Below are 18,614 nucleotides of genomic sequence, written 5' to 3'. Positions count from 1 at the left end.
TAATATAAATAAAGGCTCTTTTATTCCATGTATAACGAATGAAACAAAACCAGAAAACAGAGCCAAGGCAAGGTTTTCCAGTCTTACTTAATATGCCTTAGAAAACAATTTTGCCACTCACCCCACAGTGATATCGAATATGTTACTGCCCACAGAGCTTGACACGGCCATGTCTCCCAGGCCTTTCCGAGCAACAATCACACTGGTGATGAGGTCCGGAATTGATGTGCCTGCTGCTAGGATGGTCAAGCCCATAATCTCTTCAGAAATCCCTATTGTTTCACCAACCTGGTAAACAGTAACAGTAATAAGAAACCATGGCAAGAGCAGGTGGAAAATCAGAGGCTCTTCAATGCACCAACCATATACTACTTTGTGCAAACCCAACACTGCCCATGGAGCCCAGCACACTCCCTTGGCCTGAATGAGGTAGGGTGACAGCAGAACTGACAGCTGGGGAGAGGGGCCATAGAGAGAACAGGGCCCCTGCTCAAGGTTTCAGGGAGCAATGGTGCTTGTCTAACAGACTACAAGTCCATCAATGATACTACCTCTCACTGTTATTCCAACTATGGCACCTCTGCTTCTAAAAGAACTACCCCTCCAAGATCTTTTCATGTCAGATTTCCATTTCTAGAACCACAGACACCTGCTATGTGCCAGGAATTAAAAGGCTGGAAATAGTCATATGAGCAATACAACACTGACCCTACTGTTGGCCTAGTGAAGGAGAAAAGCTTATAAACAATGATTACAGCTCTGTGCTAAGTGCAATATTCCAGGTAGAACAGAAAAGCCATAGACACTCGGAGGAAGACTGATAAGGGACAGAGAGGAGGCAAAACCGAGCTTGCTCTCATGAGTGTGTGTGGTTCGCCAGGTGGAGAGGAGTGGGAGATGGATGACAGAGAAAGCAGGAAATAAGGCTAATAAGAAATGGTCAGCTGGAAGCACGCTGTGAAAGGCCTTCTGCATCATGCTACAGGTGAATGTAAGAAAAGCCACACGTGAAAAATACTACATTCACTGGAATAAAAAGTCTGCCTTTGTAAATGATCTAGAAACTACAAATTCGCCTGATCCTCACCATTCCCTACCTTGAAGGAAAAAAGTGTACTTGGGACTTGCTGATGCAGAGTTTTAGTTCCTACTGTTCACTTACCTGGTGAGCCCACCACACCATGAGGTATGAGAACATGGCTATCCATATGATGGATCCCAGGAAGGTGATAACAAAAAACTTCCTAGACTCCTGTTTGAAAATTCGAAAAGAAAGAAATGAGTTGCAGAGGCTAAAGGCCTTTGGCCCTTCAGAGAGGGGCCCAGAATCAGTGATTAGACCTGCCAGAGGAATGAGGGAGAGGATCTGGAGATGTTTGAGCTGAAATCTTTGTTTCTAATGAGGACCTTGAGATGGCTGGGAAAGGATGAGGTTGGTGGTGAATAGGGGAGTCCAGCCAGTGGGGTATTCAGCAGTCACCAAACTGAAGAGAGCTATTCGCTTGCCCTAGAACCAGACCAATCTAGGTAATTGGTTTGGTTCCTGCAACCTCTGCCTGCCCTGCCCCTCTCCAGCCTTCTGGTTGAGTATGTTAGTCAGATCCTTCCCTATAAATAAGAGTGCTGGGCAGAAATAGCACTTATTACTCTGAGTTTTGACAATATCCCTGTGAAATGTGGAGGTGGTATAGTGGCATCGCTCTCATAATAAAACCAAGATACTGAGATACTAGTCAAGGAAGGACTAGCTCACATTGCTTATAGTAGTAGAAATCAGCAAATTCTAGAGCCTCCCAAGCCCGTCGGCATGTGCCCCTAGGTGCATGGTCCCCTCTGAAACTGCAAATTCCATCCCAGCACTTCTCTGCAGTTGAGCCCTGCCACACTGGTTGACCCTGTCCTCTACCTCCTCTTTGGCGAGAGTGCCTAGAGACCCCACAGCCTCCCTGGGGACAGATAGCCTGGGGTATAGCTGGGCACTCACCAGCCTCCGGACATCGGGCACCGTCAGCCACAGCGGGAACACGATGGGCAGGAGGAAGAGGTAGATGGCCTGCTTCTGCCTGGTCTCAGGCCACTCCAGAGACAAAGGCTCCTCATTTTCTTCCTCTTCCTCCTCCTCCTCCTCATCTTCATCCTCATCCTCCTCATCCTCCTCCTCTTCCTCATCCTCACCGTCACCTCCATCACCGCCCCCTTCACCATCTGTACCTTTCTCATCACTTTGGGCTTCACCTTGATCTTCAGCAGTGAATTCCTGCTCTTCCATTTCACCTTCATCACCATCTTTCATTTCACCATCTTTTGTTTGTAATTCGCCTTCACCTTCATCATCTCCTTTTCTTTCTGCTTGGATTTCACTGTCCTCATCTTCACCGTCACCTCCATCATCGCCGCCTTCACCATCTGTACCTTCCTCATCACTTTGGGCTTCACCTTGATTTTCAGTATTGAATTCCTGCTCCTCAGTTTCACCTTCATCACCTTTCATTTCACCATCATCTGTTTGGAGTTCACCTTCATTTCCTTCTCCTCCTGCTTCGGGTTCAGCTTCACCTTCATTGTCTCCTCCTTCTGCTTCGGGTTCAGCTTCACCTTCATCGTCTCCTCCTTCTGCTTCGGGTTCACCTTCACCTTCATCGTCTCCTCCTTCTGCTTCGGGTTCACCTTCACCTTCATCGTCTCCTCCTTCTGCTTCGGGTTCACCTTCACCTTCATCGTCTCCTCCTTCTGCTTCGGGTTCAGCTTCACCTTCATCGTCTCCTCCTTCTGCTTCGGGTTCACCTTCGCCTTCATCGTCTCCTCCTTCTGCTTCAGGTTCAGCTTCACCTTCATCGTCTCCTCCTTCTGCGTCGGGTTCAGCTTCACCTTCCTTGTCTCCTCCTTCTGCTTCGGGTTCACCTTCACCTTCTAGTTGAGTTTCACTTCCTCTTTTCTGTCCATTTTCGCCTTCACCAGGAGCTTTAGCCTCTTCACCAGTTATTTCACCTGTGCCCCCAGCTCCAGCCACATTTCCTTCCTACAATCCAAAGCCAAGAGATTAATGTGTAATAACAACTCTGTTTGTTTTCCTTCTCAGTTTCTCCTTATTATTTTTGTTGTTCTTCTCAGAACGTATCTGAAAACAAGTATGAGGAGAAAACTAGTGAAATTATTTAGCAAAATTCCCTTCACAACATTCCTACTCAATTGTTGTCCAGTCCCTGTTTCCAAGGATGGACAATTCACTGTCTAAAGTAGCTTCTGTCATCTTGACAACTCTGATTGTTTTGAAATCCATATTTTGGCCAAGGAGCTACCTGCTGTTTGTAGGTTTACTCTTTGGAGACACATGGAACAAAGCTAATCACTCTCCTACAAGACAGCTCTCTTCCCTTTGTTAAAGATTCCCTCATGCTATGGCCTGGAGCCTCCTCCCCATCTTGGTGATTACATTCTAATTAGCTTATATCCCATGAGGAGGCCTCTAAAATTAAACAGAACACTGCGCAGAGTCTAATAGGATTATCGCGTCCCTTGTCTTAGATACATTAAGGTTGCCTAATGCAGCATGGTATCTTTTGGTGGTGACATCATATCTCTGAGTCCACTAAACACCTAAACTGTTATATTACTTTATATGTATAAAGCAATGATAATGATATTTATATATTAAGGGATTTATCTGCTAGGCACCATGTTAAGTGGTGGTATAATAATAATATAATAACTAGCACTTATGAGTCAATTAATCTATAAATAGATAAAATTAAACCCATCTGACAGATAGAGGAACTAGAATACAGAGTAGTTAAATAATTTGACCCTGGTCCACATTGCTTGTAAGTGATGAAGTTGGGATTTGAATATGGATAGTCCCAACTGTTGGCCTCTTAACCGCCAAGCTACGCTGCTTTGCAAATGCTAGGGCCGAATTAGATCTTTGGTTCTCAAACTTCATAGTCTGGGCAGTTTATTAGAAATATAAGTTTCTTTACCCTACCTGGACCAACTGAATTAGAATCTCTGAGAATGGAAGCCAGGAACCTATTTTAACATGCTCATAAGTGCTCTCAACAACTCCATCTGCAGACCAGTGTTTGGGGAGCTGTGGACTGACTCTACACACTCTAAAAGCCTTTAATTTTGAAGTTCAAAGCTAATAAGCTATATAAGCTAATTAGGTTAGGCCCTCCACTAACCTAAAACAAGGTGCTGGTCCAAATCCCTTGAACAAATGAGCTGTGTGCTCATGGAGTGCTGCTTCTGTAACAAATTTCATGACACAGCCAACACCTGAGGGATGCAAAGTGATTCTCAACTCTGTTGCATATTAAAATCACCTGGAGGCTTTAAAAACATTCATGCTCAAGGATCCACCACAGATATTCTGACTTAATTGGTTGAGAGTGGGGCCTGAGCAATTTTTAAAGCTTCCCCAAATTCTAATATGCGACCAGGGTTAAGAACACCTGATGAAGTCAAATGTTAATATTTATGGGTCTTTGATATAAATTGGGAATGAAAAGTGAAAAGATTTTAATTTGAAATAATTCCTACCCTCCCTCTCCAGCCCTGTCAGAAAAGAAGTCTTTCTGGAGGAGATAACAAATCATTTAAATTGACAGGTATGGGAGTGTCTGCCCCAGCCTGCACTCTCTTCTCTGAGAACCGTCACCCTTAATACTCCCTTCTGTGTTGGAGTTAAAGTACCCAACCTCTCGCTGTCACAGCTGATGGAACATAGGCTGGATCCCTGTTCCATGACCTAATTTGAATGAATTCTCTCTAGCCTGTAACTAGGAGCCAGTCACTGGGTTATCCTCCTGGGGACTGGAGGACTGGGGCAGTGGTTTAGGGCTATGTGTGCTAATAAGAGAGCAAATGGAGCCAAGCTGCCAGAAGCCAAGTGCTAGAACCTGCACACACAAGAGGAGATGTGAGACAGAGCAGCACATGGAATGAGAAGCCACCAAGGTCACAGATGCTTTCTCAGGCCTAGGTCCAGCTCTTCATGACACCAACCTTCACTTCTTGCCCTGGGATTCCAGGAGATACCACTACATTCTCTTAGTCCCTTTTATTTGAGCTAGCTATAATCGGCCTACTCAGGACACTCATGATACCATGAAGATGTCTTAGACATTGAACCAAAAATTGTTGGCTTAAGGATAAGATATAATTAAGTACTTCTGGGTGTCCAAAAAACAAAACAAAACAAAAAATCAAGGATGGAACTTGCAAAAACTGAATGCTTACTATCAGTCATTCAACCTTTATTGAGCACAGCCAGGGTCAGGCCCTATGTTTCTCTCTGTGGGGGGAGACAGAGACAACCCAGGCTTGGATCCTGCCTTCAGGAACCTCACCACTCAGCAGGGGAACTAAGACTAATAAATAGAGTACAAGGAAGGCAGTGATAAGAACTCTGAGAGAAGGACAATGTACCATGGACATTCAAATGGGGGTGGCAGGGGAGGGGTGGGGGAGAGGGATCAGGGAAGCCTCATAGCAAAGGAGGCATTTTCACTAGCTTGGAGAGAGATCAGGATATATGAAGATGAAGGGGAAAATGCATTCTTAGGGAGAAAACCGTGTGAGCCAAGGCCTAGAGGTAGAAAAGCATGGAGACAAGAAGTCCAGTTTGGCTGGAGCATAATGGAAGAAGAGGCTGTGAGGCTGTAAAGACGGGAGTGTCAGGACTCAGGAAGCCCTGCAGACAAGGCCAACATGCCTCAGAAGGTTCCAAGGTTTTACCCAGCAACCACCCCCCACCACCACCACACACACACACACACACACACACACACACACACACACACATTTTGAGCTGACTGGTCTCACTGTCTCCCAGTTGTTGACAGGTCCCCTAACAGTGATTCCTTATGTTTTTACAGCATGCAGCATGTGACAATTGGCAACACAGTCTCATACATATTATTTCACTCATATTAAAGTATTACAGTGAATTAACTGGTCCCATGAAGTTTTTGATCTTCAGAGAAAGGGCAATGTTACCCCTGAGGAATTAACTTCAAATAGTGTTTCAGACCTTCAGAAAGGAAGGATTTCTGGTCAGCAAGTCCTTCCTGGGACCTCTCAAATTCCTCCACCTGGGAAGAGGCTGGTGCATACCTGACAGCCTGGATCCTTCTCCTGATCTCCCTTGACGTCTGGAGCAGGGGCTGGTGTGACGGTGACCGCAGGGAGCTTGGCTGGCTCCTCCTCTTTAAAGGATGATAAACATGGGATAGGTCAGAAAAGTGCCAGGTTTTGAGGGCAGCTGGCAGAGACTGGTGTGAATGGCTACAGAGCTACTGGACTTGTCCACTCCAGGGTCTCAGAAGGTTTGTTTGGGGAATTTTTTGCTGATAGCAAAAGTAAAATGACATGATGTGACCTGTTGTTACCCTGTCTACAGAGATATCTATAGATAAGAGGACAGCTGGGAAGTGACCGCCCTTGCTCCCCCTGTATTCCCAGACATTTCCAGCCTGGCCAATGTGGCCAAGGATACTGTGAATAGCTTGGGCAGCTGGAGCAGAGAGAGGGCAAAGCCCCAGCCCTCAAGGTCTGATCTTTCTCCCTACCAATTGCATGGAAAGAATCCTGATGACTTCAAAGGCAACAACTAGGAAGTCTTGGAAAGTCTGGAGAGCTAGATTTAAGTACAGGCTCTCTCACATCTCGGCTGGATGGCTTTGGGCAAATCTTTGACCTCTTTGAGCCACCCTTGTCTATAGAATGAAAACGATGATTGCTGCTCTACCCCCCTCCAAGGTTTGCTTGGTACATCGGGCAGGCTTGGTGTGCTGTACATAGCCCATGAAGCAGTAGCTGTCTCACTCTCTCTGTCCCAGCTGCCACACAGGTGCTGGACTTCTGTGTCACCAGACCCCTAGTGGCTTCCTCTCTCTGGGGTTGCTGGTCTAAGACCGATCCCTAGCAAAATTGTCCTTGTGAAAAGTGGGAGGGAGAAGAAATAGAGCCCAATCAAATCAAATTTGGGACAAGATTTAGCAATAAAGAAGTGGGAGTTCAACAGCCCCTGGCCTGACTTCGCCTACCACATCTGAGGAGAGTGTGGAGGGGGGGACGTACAGGGCTCCCTTTCGGAAGTGGGAGGCTGGAGTGCAAGGCCACACCAGATGTCACTCCAGCGGACTGGCTCAGGGAGGCCAAGAGGCCTGACTCAGTCCCTGGCCAACAGGAGGGAGAAAGGTGGCAGGAGAAAACCTGCTGGTCTCGCCATCCTCTCACCTTCTGATTTGCTCTCTGCTTTGGCCTGAGGCTTGGCTTTGGCCTCTTGATTCAAGCTCTCCTCATCCTTGTTCCTGGAGGAGCGGGCTGCAAATGAGAAAGCAAACACAACTGGGACCATGGTATCCCTGCCACACCCTTCGGTTAGGCTGGCCAGCTGGCAACCAGAGCAGCTGAAGTGTGTGAGAAGAGGCTGGCCTAGGAGTTGTGATGTCTGTATTCTAGTCCAACTAGGCTTGTTTATGGTGCCCAGTTCCCAAACCTTTGTCTTAAATTCCCTGCATTGTCACTTACTGGCTGTGATCTTGAGCAAGTCACTTCCCCTCTGGAGGCCTACTTTCTTTCTAATAAAATGACATGGTTAATCTTGGGGACAACAAATAGGATTTTTTTTCCCTTTGTAAACTCAAGTGATGGCTCCTTGTATGCTGAATTGAGGAGAATTCTCATCCAAGCTTGGTAGGAGAGTGCCGTGATTGATTGGGGATGTCTGCAACAGGCAGAAAATGGAGAAATAATAGAAGGGAGATGTGTTTGCCATCCTTGGACTAGATTATCTGTAAGGTCCTTTGCAGCCTTACTTTCTATGAATCTCTTAAAAGCTTTGCTATAACTCCAGGGGCACTACTGGTGGCCATGTTCATGAACTCTCCCTCTCCAGTGGAAAAGAGGAAATAACTGCCCACCAAGCTCCCTGTCACACCCTTTTTGACCCGAGATATCTGGTACCCAAGCAAGGCCTCCTTCCAGATCCTTGTGCACATACTTTGCTGGAGGCCCACAGAGTACTGTGCACAGAATGGTGCTACCTTGATTTCTAGGCAAGGAAAAGTGGGGAGGGCAACTCTCTTTCAATGTGACTATGTTCCAGGTAATATGCAAAGTGCTTTACATGTATAATTTTAGGTGGGAAGCATAGAGACTAAGGTGTAGGGGTTCATAACAGTCCACCTCACAGCCATGTAGTTTGGAAGGGTAAAGACATGTGATGGATCAAAGTGGAAACATGGAATCTATTCTGGATTCCAGGCCGGTTCTGCCTTGTGAGCACTGGGTGACCTTGGAAAGCCCATGTACCCTCTCTAAGCTCAAGTGTTCCCTCTCTAAAAAGGTAACACTATGATATACTCAGAGTAATGGTGTAGGAACCCATGAGAAGAAATAAATAAAAATATGTTAATTGCTGCCATTAAATATTATTATGTTAGCTCAGACTTTGGAGCCAGACAGCCTGGATTTGAATCCTAGATCTGCCACTTGCTAGCCATGGACTAGCTGGATGATTCCTTAACTTCTCTGTACCTCAGCTTCTTCATCTGTAAAATCTTAGGGAGTTGTAAACAAATAAATAAATGTATATGTGAACATGCTTAAAATAGTGTCTGGCACTTAGAAAGCATTATATCAGTTTTAGCTCTGACAACAATGATGAACTGACATTAGTTGAGAGCAGCTGTCCCTCCCAGACTACAGTGATGAGGCCCCACATTCTAGAGGGTTTTGTTAGAAGGGACCCTGAAGGTCCTCTAGTCTATTATTCAGATAGACTGAGCATGTGCAATCTGGGAATCTGAGTGGATCAAACTCTGCCTGGGTCCAGGATGAGAAGAATACATAAGCAGGTTCGGAATTCCCTCCTCTCGACCTGTCTCCTAAACTGCAAATTGGTTCAACTGCAGCTGCCTCTGGCAACAGGCTCCATCTTGCAAAGCCACCACTCTGGCATGTGTGGTCCCTTGAAGTGTTCTGGTGGGCCTGCCCAGGATGTCCTCATCAGAACTGAGACGTCAGGAGGAGAGGACTCCACTGCCTCCTTCACCCAGACAAGTCCAGCGCCCGCCCAGCATTGATCAAGCACCGCAGTCTTCTGTTGAGCAACGTGCGGCTGTTATCAAAGAAGGGCTCCGTGGTTCGTCCTGGGGCTGAGAATATCTGCTGACCTGACTGGAAGGGCTGGCAAGAAAACTGAGTTCCCTTCTTCCCTTGTCATCCCTCATCACACACCTTAACCTCTCATTTCCCATGCCACCAAGGAAAGCAAGTCAGGGCCTCTCTCTGCTTTTCTCTATCTCTGTGTCTCTTTCCATGTCTCTATCTCTGTCTTTCCATAACTTATACACATGCACACTTGCACATGTCTGAGTAAAATCACCAGAAGGGGCATGGGATTCTGGACAAGTAAAGCCCCTTCACAGGGTAAGTGAGAGTTTACACTATAGACCAGTTTTGTGGAAGAGTTAGAACCTTGGAAATGGTGGAAACGCCTGGATAGCCATTTGGAAACAGCATATGGAAACACACACATGTATCCGGAAAGTCTTGGGAACAAAGGCCTTCATCACAGCCCTGCATGGTCCCAGCCCCTCCTGGATGGAATCTCAGGGTGTAGAATCGGGGTCGGCTTCTCTGAACAGGACTGCATCCCAGAGTATGTCAGCAATCCTTCACAGTGAGGGTCGTTCCATGCCCACCACACATGCACATGATGGACCATACATGACTATCTTCCCTGGGACGACAAACACTGGCTCCCCGAGAGCTTGTTTTCTCACACGGCCTCTCAGCTCTCAGTGCAGCGGATCATCTCCTTAGTGTCAATCTCCTTTGACCTCGGCCTGGCCTGGACATCACATAATCCTGTTAGCACAAGTAGGCCAGCTGGCGGCTGTTGATTGTAGAAGTGGCCCAGGCAGGGGGCCCTGTGGTCCCACTGAAGACAAGTCTTTATCTTTATATTTTGCCAGAGTCAGTGATTCCACAAGGAGTGGCCAAGCAAAGATAGCCCAGAGACACAGCTTCCTTCATAACGCCTAGGTCAAGTATGCTCCCAGCACTGATCCCATACAGGCTGCCCGGTGCTATGGACTCCGCTCTCAAAACCCCAGTGGTACTGTTTTTCTGGAGCTGACACTTGGGAGTAGCCTCTCTCAATGTCTGCTGAGGCTCACCTTGGGGATTTTCCAAAGAAGGTTTGATCACCTTGTCTTCGGCTCTGGTTTTCACAGTATTATTTACTTGTTTTAAACATCCAACAACCCAAAATTGTGTCTAAAGAAGAAACTTCAGGGGATGAGGAAATTCTAAGCCCCCCAAATTTGTCCCTGAACCAGAAAAGTCAGTCAGGGTGCTCCTTGGGGCTCATGGGTCAGTCTCTGCTATCATATTCAGCTTAGTTCTCAGCTCTCCTGCCCAATTGCAACTCCAACGCCTTGGCTTCTGTCCAAAGGACAACCTTCCATTGATGGGCCTTCCTACCTGGGCTCCCAGTTCTGCACCAGAGTCACAAGAATGAGAGGCTCAAGGAGAGCAAATGCACACTTGAGGAATGCCTTTGGGGAGCCTGAGAATCATGTTTGGGAACACCTCTCTGGAGTAAAGAGCTAGGAGATAAGACTTGGTAAGGTGGATGGTGAGAATCTCAGCTGCCCTCATCATTTTTCAAGTTAGGCATCAGCCCCTACTGCACTTTGGGCCCTTGCCACCCCCAGAAGTGGTCCTGGCAGCTCCCAGGATATCATTTAGGATTCCTGGCTGGGGGATGGGTTAGCAGCCTTCTTAGGACACAAGAGCTAAATACTAAGCAAAGGGAGGCACCATCAAGGCTTCTGACTGTGAGGCCCTATAGTAGGTACCCCCAGAAGTGGCCCCTGAGCCATGAGTCGAGCTGCCTGGCTGGAGGCTCTGTGTACACAGGGGTGAACTTATGGATGGTTGGCTTTGCAGGGAAGTCACTGAGGGCAGCCCCAATATAGACATGCAGGGCACATGGTACTCATGGCCTCACGAATTGCAGTTGAATCCCTTCATTTTATAGGAGAGGACATGGAGGCAGAAAGATAGTGGGATGTAGATACCCAAAGACCTTAGCTCCTTGGGGCCCTCTCCTAGTGAGTTTTGTGTCTCTGTCTCTAGCCTGTCTCCCAGACTGGCTTTACCGTCCACTGTCTTCTGCTAACTCTCTCTTCCCACTCCCGCCCTCGCCCCACCTGCTGCCTAGCAGTTTTACAGGTCCCAGGGAGACCACGCAGGTCTGAGGAGGCCTTGCTTACCTTCCCCCAGAGGGTCCAGGCTGTGGAGCATGAGCCAGTAGAAGGTGCTGCGGATGGTGCTGTTGTGCAGAGAGGCTGAGCTGCTCCCTCGGGTCAGCACGGACGGGAGCTGAGCAGGAGAGAGCAGCACAGGCCTCAGTGGGCCCCTGCCCGAGCCAGGGGAGGAGCCACCTGAGGGCCTTACTAACCCTGACTTCCTCCCATGGAGATCAGGGTGAAAGCACCGGATCCTTATCATGGCCTCCTCTCTTCCTTCACCTCAACCAGGAGAGTCACTCTACTTTCTTTCTCAGCCTCCCCTCAACTCTTCCATGACTGGCTAATGCTACATATTGAATAATTCCCCAAAGTCTCAACAGGGAGCAACAGACAATGTGTACTAAAGATACCACATTCCCAAGAGTTCATCCATCCTCCCAGCTACACACTCAAAGAAACATATACTCACTCACACATCACACAGACAGACCCACTGCCTATGGGTACAGCCTTTAGCAGTCCACAAAGAACATCATGGTGCTTTATCATCACCATACCCTCCGAGATAAGAAAGGCTATGATCCCCTTTTACAAAAAAGGAAATGAAAACTCAGTGAGGCCAGGTGGCTCATCCAAGGTCATGCAGGGTATAAAGAAAAGAGTCTTCACAAGCACACACGTCTTCTGAGTCCCAATCCAGATCTTTTGCTGCTACCCACGAACTCAAGAGACCTTCACAGGTACATATATACACACATCTGTAGATGCACACACACATATACCACACACACTTATTCATAGTTACACACATAGTAACATCATGATTTACAAGGGAGCATCCAAAGACAAACGTTTGTTCAGTTCCTCCATCCCCTGCCTTATCCTCTTCCCCATCCCTCTGGCTCTGAGCTCTTCTGCCATCTAGTGGCTGTGGTAACATAACACTTTACAACAGGACTAGGGATTTTCTTTAGGCAGGTGAGGTTTCATTCAGTCCCCATCTCTCCTCTTTAAGGTCCCCATACCTCTTCCCAAATACCCCATAGGCCAAAGTCAGCTAAGACACAGTTTTCCAGAAACCTCAGACTCTCCCACACCTAGAGCCCCTCCAATGGTTCTCTTAGGTCTGGGTGTTTCAAAGCCACAGGTAATTAGGTTTTTAATCGTGGCACATCAGGAATATAAAGTTGGACTTGCGTTCATCTAGTCCAGTCATTTTACAGATACAGAACCTGAGGCCCAAGCTCACACAGCTAATGGCAGAATGAGCAGGGACACTCTAGACTTAGCTCTCAAACTAGCACCTCCTCCAAGGCCTCCTCATGGTGCCAGTCCCTTTGGCAAAAAAAAAAAAAAAAAAGCCCACTCCTTCCCTGGCTCACCCTGGAAGCACTCCCAGGAGCTTCCCAGACTTGAGCCCAGCCCAAGGTCCCCAGCATCAGAGCCACAGTGCCCTGAGTCTGTAGCTCTCCCATGTCCTCACTGGGCAGACTCCACATGGCACCCACCTTTAGCTTCTTGTTATCCTGTAGCTCATCCACTGCAACTGCCCCATCACCTGGCTGCAAACAGGGACAGAAGTCACAAGACGTTTGGGAGAGACCCTCACCACAGTCCAGTAACACCACCTGTCTTTCAGTCCCTCAAATGTGCCATCCTCTTTCCCTCCTTGAAGCCCGCATCTCAGAGTGCCCATTTAATTCTCTTTTATAGACTTCTGTTTTTTTCCTTCATAGCACTTTCTCCAATTTATTTGTATGTTATTTGTACATTAGCAAACATGCAAATAAATTGACTCCCCTGCAAGCATCTTTCATTTACCATGTGTGTCCAGCACAAAAACACTGCTGAGTGCTTAGCAAGGGTTCAATAAATATTTAAGTGAAGGAACTGTCTTCGAAATATACCTAATCTATTCCAACTCCTATCCCCTCATGCATGCCTTTTCCCTCTGCCTCATGTGCCTTCTCCACCCTTCAATGTCTATCAAATTTTCAGAAAATTCAGGGTGAATTCTTACATAAGCTTTCCCAAATAGCCCCTTCTGCCCCACCCTCACTTCAGCTCACTAGGACACATTTCTCTTTGAAAGCTATATAACAACACTGAGCATATTTTGTGATACCAAAATCTGGCTCTGTAATTAGACAAGATCAGGCACATGCAGGATGGTATAGCCGTAGATTGGCTCTGTAATCAAATGGGTGCTAGTGTCCTGGGGAAGCTATAGAGCAGCCAGGTGGGAAATGAGGCAGCACTAGAAAATCCAAGATGAAAACTCATTAAGTTTACAGTACTTACTGTCTGGACCACCAGGCTTGCCACTTTGCATTACTGCCTTGTAATGCCATTTTTTAAGTCATTGTTTAACTTTTCACATACATGAGTTGTCTACCAGTTAGACTCCTTTTTTTTTTTCCCGCCATACAGTGATACAGTCATTTCTGTTCCCCTAGCCTGTTGTGTAGTGTCTTATACACAGTAGGTGCTCAGTAAAGGTGAACTGAATGAGTAGATACTCCCAACTGTCCTCTAGTGCTATCTTCAGGTATTAGGGTCACTAATGGCTGTCCCAGTCATTGTCTTCACCTTCCCAGTGCCTCCCCTACCCCAACAACCTCCATGGCCAGAATTAGAACTGAACTTGCTACACTCCCTTCTCTGTTCAGTTCTGAAAATAAAGAAAATACTGCCTGATCCAGGTTACCCATCCACCCATCCACCCAATTTGTTCATTCACTCAGTTATTTCCTGAGCACCTGCTTGTTTGCATGACACTGTGCTAGCACCGTAGGAATAAAAAAGATGTTTAGGACATGGATTCTGTGTCCAGAAAGGAATTGAGAGGAATGATAACACAAACACGTGACAAAATAGAATGTGTTTCAAGAAAAGAGAGGCATTGATAAAGATGCTGTACTGAAATGGACAAGGAAGGCTTCCTAAAGTTAAGTAGAATTTGGGTAAGCTTTAAAGGATAGGGGGTTTGAGTGTGTGGATACACACCGAGTGAATGAATGAATGAATGAATGAATGAAACAACATAAATAACCATTCTAAATATGAAGGGTGCACGGTAGATTTTTCTGAACAAATCCCCTTTCATGACACACCTGTCAGTTTACTGGGAAACTGGAGTCTATAGCACTGACCCCCCACTGCCCCAGCCATCTCCCTATTTATCATGTCCAACCCTCATCCAATGAGTTCTTCTTGGAGGAAAAGAACGATGAGGAGCCAGGCTGCCCTTTGGGATGGCTGGTTCTGTCCACGGACAGGCTGGAGAGACCCACTTTTGTCCCATGATGTACACATCTAATGATTTCTCTGCAATTCAGATTTATTCAAGCCAAAACATTTCTCTGTGAGTCTCAGAATAGACCCTTATTACAAACACATTCCCACATCCACTTCTCACACCACACCCTTCTCCCTCCTCTTTCTTCAACCTCATCACCCCATGTTCTCATAAAAATTAGCCAAGGGGCCAAGGAAACTGAAGAGGATCTCTTCATGCCAGTCAAGCCAGCAGGACCTGTGATGCGTCTTGCTGAGAATGAGCAATGGGATCTGTTCATGGGAACCAAGGGAGGCAAAGGCGATAGGCTTCAGCTTGTCCTCCTCACTTCCAAGTTCCATCTCCCACTGACACGGCAGTTAATCATTGACCTCTCCTCTTCTAGGCCATCCATGACACAGTCCCTGAACCACACATTTTATTCTGCGATTTTTAAAAAACATTCATTTAACAAATATTTACTGAATCTCTGGTCCGAGTTATGCTTTCACCCAGGTTATACGCTTCACTTAGCCCTTCACTCGGTATAGTCTTGTCCCCGAATTCCCTCATTTGTCTAGGCTGGAAACCCAAAAGTTTACCCAAATTCCTTCTTCTCTCTTACAGCCCATGTCCAATTAGCTTTCAGACGTAGTTCCTGAAAGTCCTCAAATTTGGCCTCATCTTTCCACTCTCCTGCCTACAGTCCTGCAACAGCCTCCTGACTTCTGACCTGTTCCTCTTCTGATACATTCTCCACCACTTAGCCAGTGATTTTCTGAGCAAAGCATATTATGTCCCTCCTCTGCACCCTGGGGGCCTACTCTCCTCAGGAGGTAGCCCAGACTCCTTAGCTGAACACACACCAACCTCCAGCAAACCTCTAGTCCAGCCCTGTCTAATAGAAACAGAATGTAAGCACATACATAATTTTAATTTTTTTAGTTGCCACATTTTTTAAAAGTAAAATAAACAGAGAGAATTAATTTTAAGAATATACTTTATTTAACCTAACATACTAAATATTATAACTTAATATAATATTTAAAATATTAATGAGATAGTTTACATTTTTTTCATACTAAGGCTTTGAAACCCAGTGTGTTATACTTACAGCACATCTCATCAATTCGGATTAGCCCAGCTTCAGGAGCTCAGTAGTCACATGTTGCTAGTGGCCACCATATTGGACAGTGCAGTTACAGTCTCATAACGCTCTCTCATTCCCCGGGACCTTACACATGCCTAGAAGACTCCCTACCCTTCATTCAGTCAGCCAACCCCTGCTTGTCCTTCAGGAAGCCTTCCCTAACACTGGGCTGTTGAGCTGCCTACTCTTTACAGTACTACATCCCTCGGTACTTATCCATATCATTACACATAATATGGTAACTATTAGTTTCACTTGTCTGTTTTCCCCAGTGAGGAGGATTTCCTGGAGAGCTGATGAACTTAAACTCTAGGATCCATCTCTCCCCTACATAAACTCTTGCCAAAGCCTCATACTTAATTTTTTAGCAATGGTTTTATATTCTTTTTCTTAGCATGTTAACCTCCAGAAAACATGGATCAACTCCAATTCCTCTTCTAGACTGAGCTCCTTGAAGACTGGGACTGTGCCTTATTTCTCACTGTATCCCCAGGCCCTCAAAGGGACTCAATAAATGTTTGTCAAATAAATGAAAGTTGGAGTTCTTGAGGACTTAATCCTAAAATATCTGTTTCTTTCAGAGTAGCATCAACCAGTCTTTGAGCTTAATTACCATACATTTGTTGGCGATTCACATCTTTCTACTTCTAGCAGACCTTGTTCTTAAGCTTTAGGTCCATTTATGCAACTTCCTCTTAGACATATCCTCTTGAAGGTGACATAGACACCCAAACTCAACATTTCAGAGAAGGAACTCTTGAGTCTCTCTAAACCTGTTCGTCCTCTTGTCTTCCCTCTCTCACTAGATGGCACCGTCATCTACCCTGCTGCTCAAGCCAAAAACCTTGAATCGTGCTCTCTCAACATCCACACCCACTTCATCATAAAGTCCAGATGATTCTGTATTCAAAACATCTCTTAAATCGCTCGAATATATATTTGTTATGGATGCTCACAACAGCCTCCTAACTGGACTCCCTGCTTCCACCTTTATATATCTACAATTCATTCTCTATACAGTAGTTAGGAAGTGACCTTTTAAATATCTTCATTATAACATTCCCTGTTGAGAGTCAAGGAAAACCCAAACTCCATATCTGATTCACAGGGCCCTGCATGAAGCAGCTCCCACCTTCCTCTCCACTCTCCCCTTACTCACTAATCACACTGACCTTCAGTTCTTTCCACTAATGCACCAAGCTCTTTCCCCACTCTGAACCTTTGCAAATACTGTTTCTTCTTCTGGAATTCTTCCCCACGGAACACGGGGGTATTTCCCGTATTCTGTAGATCTCTACTTGGATTTCTCCTCCTCCAAGAGGCATCTCCTTGCTCTTCCTCATTAAAGGGGGCCTGTTACCTACATGCACTCCCCACTACATGCGCTGCTTGTTTCCTTCACGACACTTGTCCCACTCCGAAATTGTCTTCTTAATTTGTTATTCCCGTTTATAATCCACATGCCTGCTCCTCCACACTAAAAAATTTTCTGTTGGATTTATGATTCCAATTTATACAGATGGCAGAGCATCTAGAAATTATGCTGTTCTTTGTAGAATATCATGAATATTTAATTTTACATTTAATCCTATCACATACACTAGGAGAAAATATACTTGTTGCTTGAATGCATGTACAATCAACTACAAAAATAGACACACTCATGAAAACAGCAATATACTGATCCAGGCATGATCAGATGTTTGAATTTTTCTGTTAATATTCGTTTGTTTCTTATGCATTCACTTTGTCATCTGTCTGCTAGCATCCACTAGCAGGGGGACGCTAAAAGCTTAAGAAAATGTTATGAGGAAAGAAAGCCTTTAAATTGAGAATTTCATTCTTACCATCTTTTCCTGACAAGTGGGGGGAAGCTGACTATAATTCAAGGAGTTAAAGGACGGAACCTCTCAGCCCAGGCTAGGATGGGCTCTTTGAGAGTACAGTAGATTTCCTACAGCCTAGCATGGGCAGGGCCCATACAGGCAGGAGGAGACTGGTGGCTGCTAACTGTCAATACCCACCCTGTCTCCACCACAGGCAGATGGCAATACAGGCCACCGATGGAAGCCCTTGAGGGTAAATGTAAACCTTCACAAGAAACCTAAGGAGGTCCCAGGTTTGTCTGCTCAGGGGTCCTATTGGTTAGCATAATAAACTATCCTGCCAGAAAGAAAACAGCCTCCTATGCATTTAAAAAAGAGTAACAGTCTTTCCTCCAGAGTTTCATATCCTGAAGTACATTGGGGGTTTTCCAAGGGGCCCAGACCAGACTCATTCCCTGCCTTGCATTCCTTCTCATCACTAGCAACCCACGGGCTGTCTTCCCAATCAGCTTCTCATGAAAAAGACTGATCCTTTCTGACTAAGCTCATAACTCTCTCTCTCTGAAGAAGGGCCTATCATCCTTCAAATACAGATAAGACTTTTCAGTCAGGCTAGCACCTCAAAATTGCTGTTAGTTGCCCTTCTGTGAGTATGCATGGTCAAGGCAGGTCAGATAGTTATTTTTCACCAGAACGAATACATTGAGAGCTTCAACATCAGGTATAAAGTTTCAAAGCAAACTACGTTAGATTGTGTTGATAAACTATACAAACATTTACCATCTCCATATTGGGGTAATTCCTCAAAGCAATTTATGTCAGTTCGACAATGTTGTCTAAAATATTTTAGGATTTGATTTTTTTTTTTAACCTGTGTCAAAAGACTCTAAAATAGTTATTATGTCTAAAATAGTATCTATGTCTGATGCTATGTCATTTATTTTTTTCTGGAAATACTCTTAAGTAAATTCTGATTAGAATCATTGCCCAAAAACCTTTTATCCTGGTTCTAGATTATCAGAGCAGAATAATGAGTAAAGCGAAAGATCCTCCAGCTCAGAAACTCCACAGATATCAGTAAGGTGCATATTCAG

The 18,614-nt window shown here is 45.6% G+C and overlaps 1 protein-coding gene across 1 annotated transcript in view; it reads right to left on the bottom strand.

Moving 5' to 3' along the window:
* Positions 1-18,614, bottom strand: part of SLC24A1 (solute carrier family 24 member 1) — a 33,060-nt gene that overhangs the window by 2,301 nt on the left and 12,145 nt on the right. Inside the window, exons 4-10 of the mRNA XM_036217911.1 lie at positions 12,776-12,829; positions 11,289-11,397; positions 7,240-7,326; positions 6,115-6,206; positions 1,985-3,019; positions 1,163-1,252; positions 122-288 (exon numbers count right to left, since the gene is read on the bottom strand). Of these exons, the coding sequence (XP_036073804.1) occupies positions 122-288; positions 1,163-1,252; positions 1,985-3,019; positions 6,115-6,206; positions 7,240-7,326; positions 11,289-11,397; positions 12,776-12,829 (1,634 nt within the window). The remainder of the gene's footprint in view (positions 1-121; positions 289-1,162; positions 1,253-1,984; positions 3,020-6,114; positions 6,207-7,239; positions 7,327-11,288; positions 11,398-12,775; positions 12,830-18,614) is intronic.

This window comes from Rousettus aegyptiacus, unplaced genomic scaffold (genome assembly GCF_014176215.1).
Source record: "Rousettus aegyptiacus isolate mRouAeg1 unplaced genomic scaffold, mRouAeg1.p scaffold_m13_p_3, whole genome shotgun sequence".
Classification (NCBI taxonomy): Eukaryota; Metazoa; Chordata; class Mammalia; order Chiroptera; family Pteropodidae; genus Rousettus; species Rousettus aegyptiacus.
This window is presented reverse-complemented; position numbering and strand designations above follow the sequence as displayed.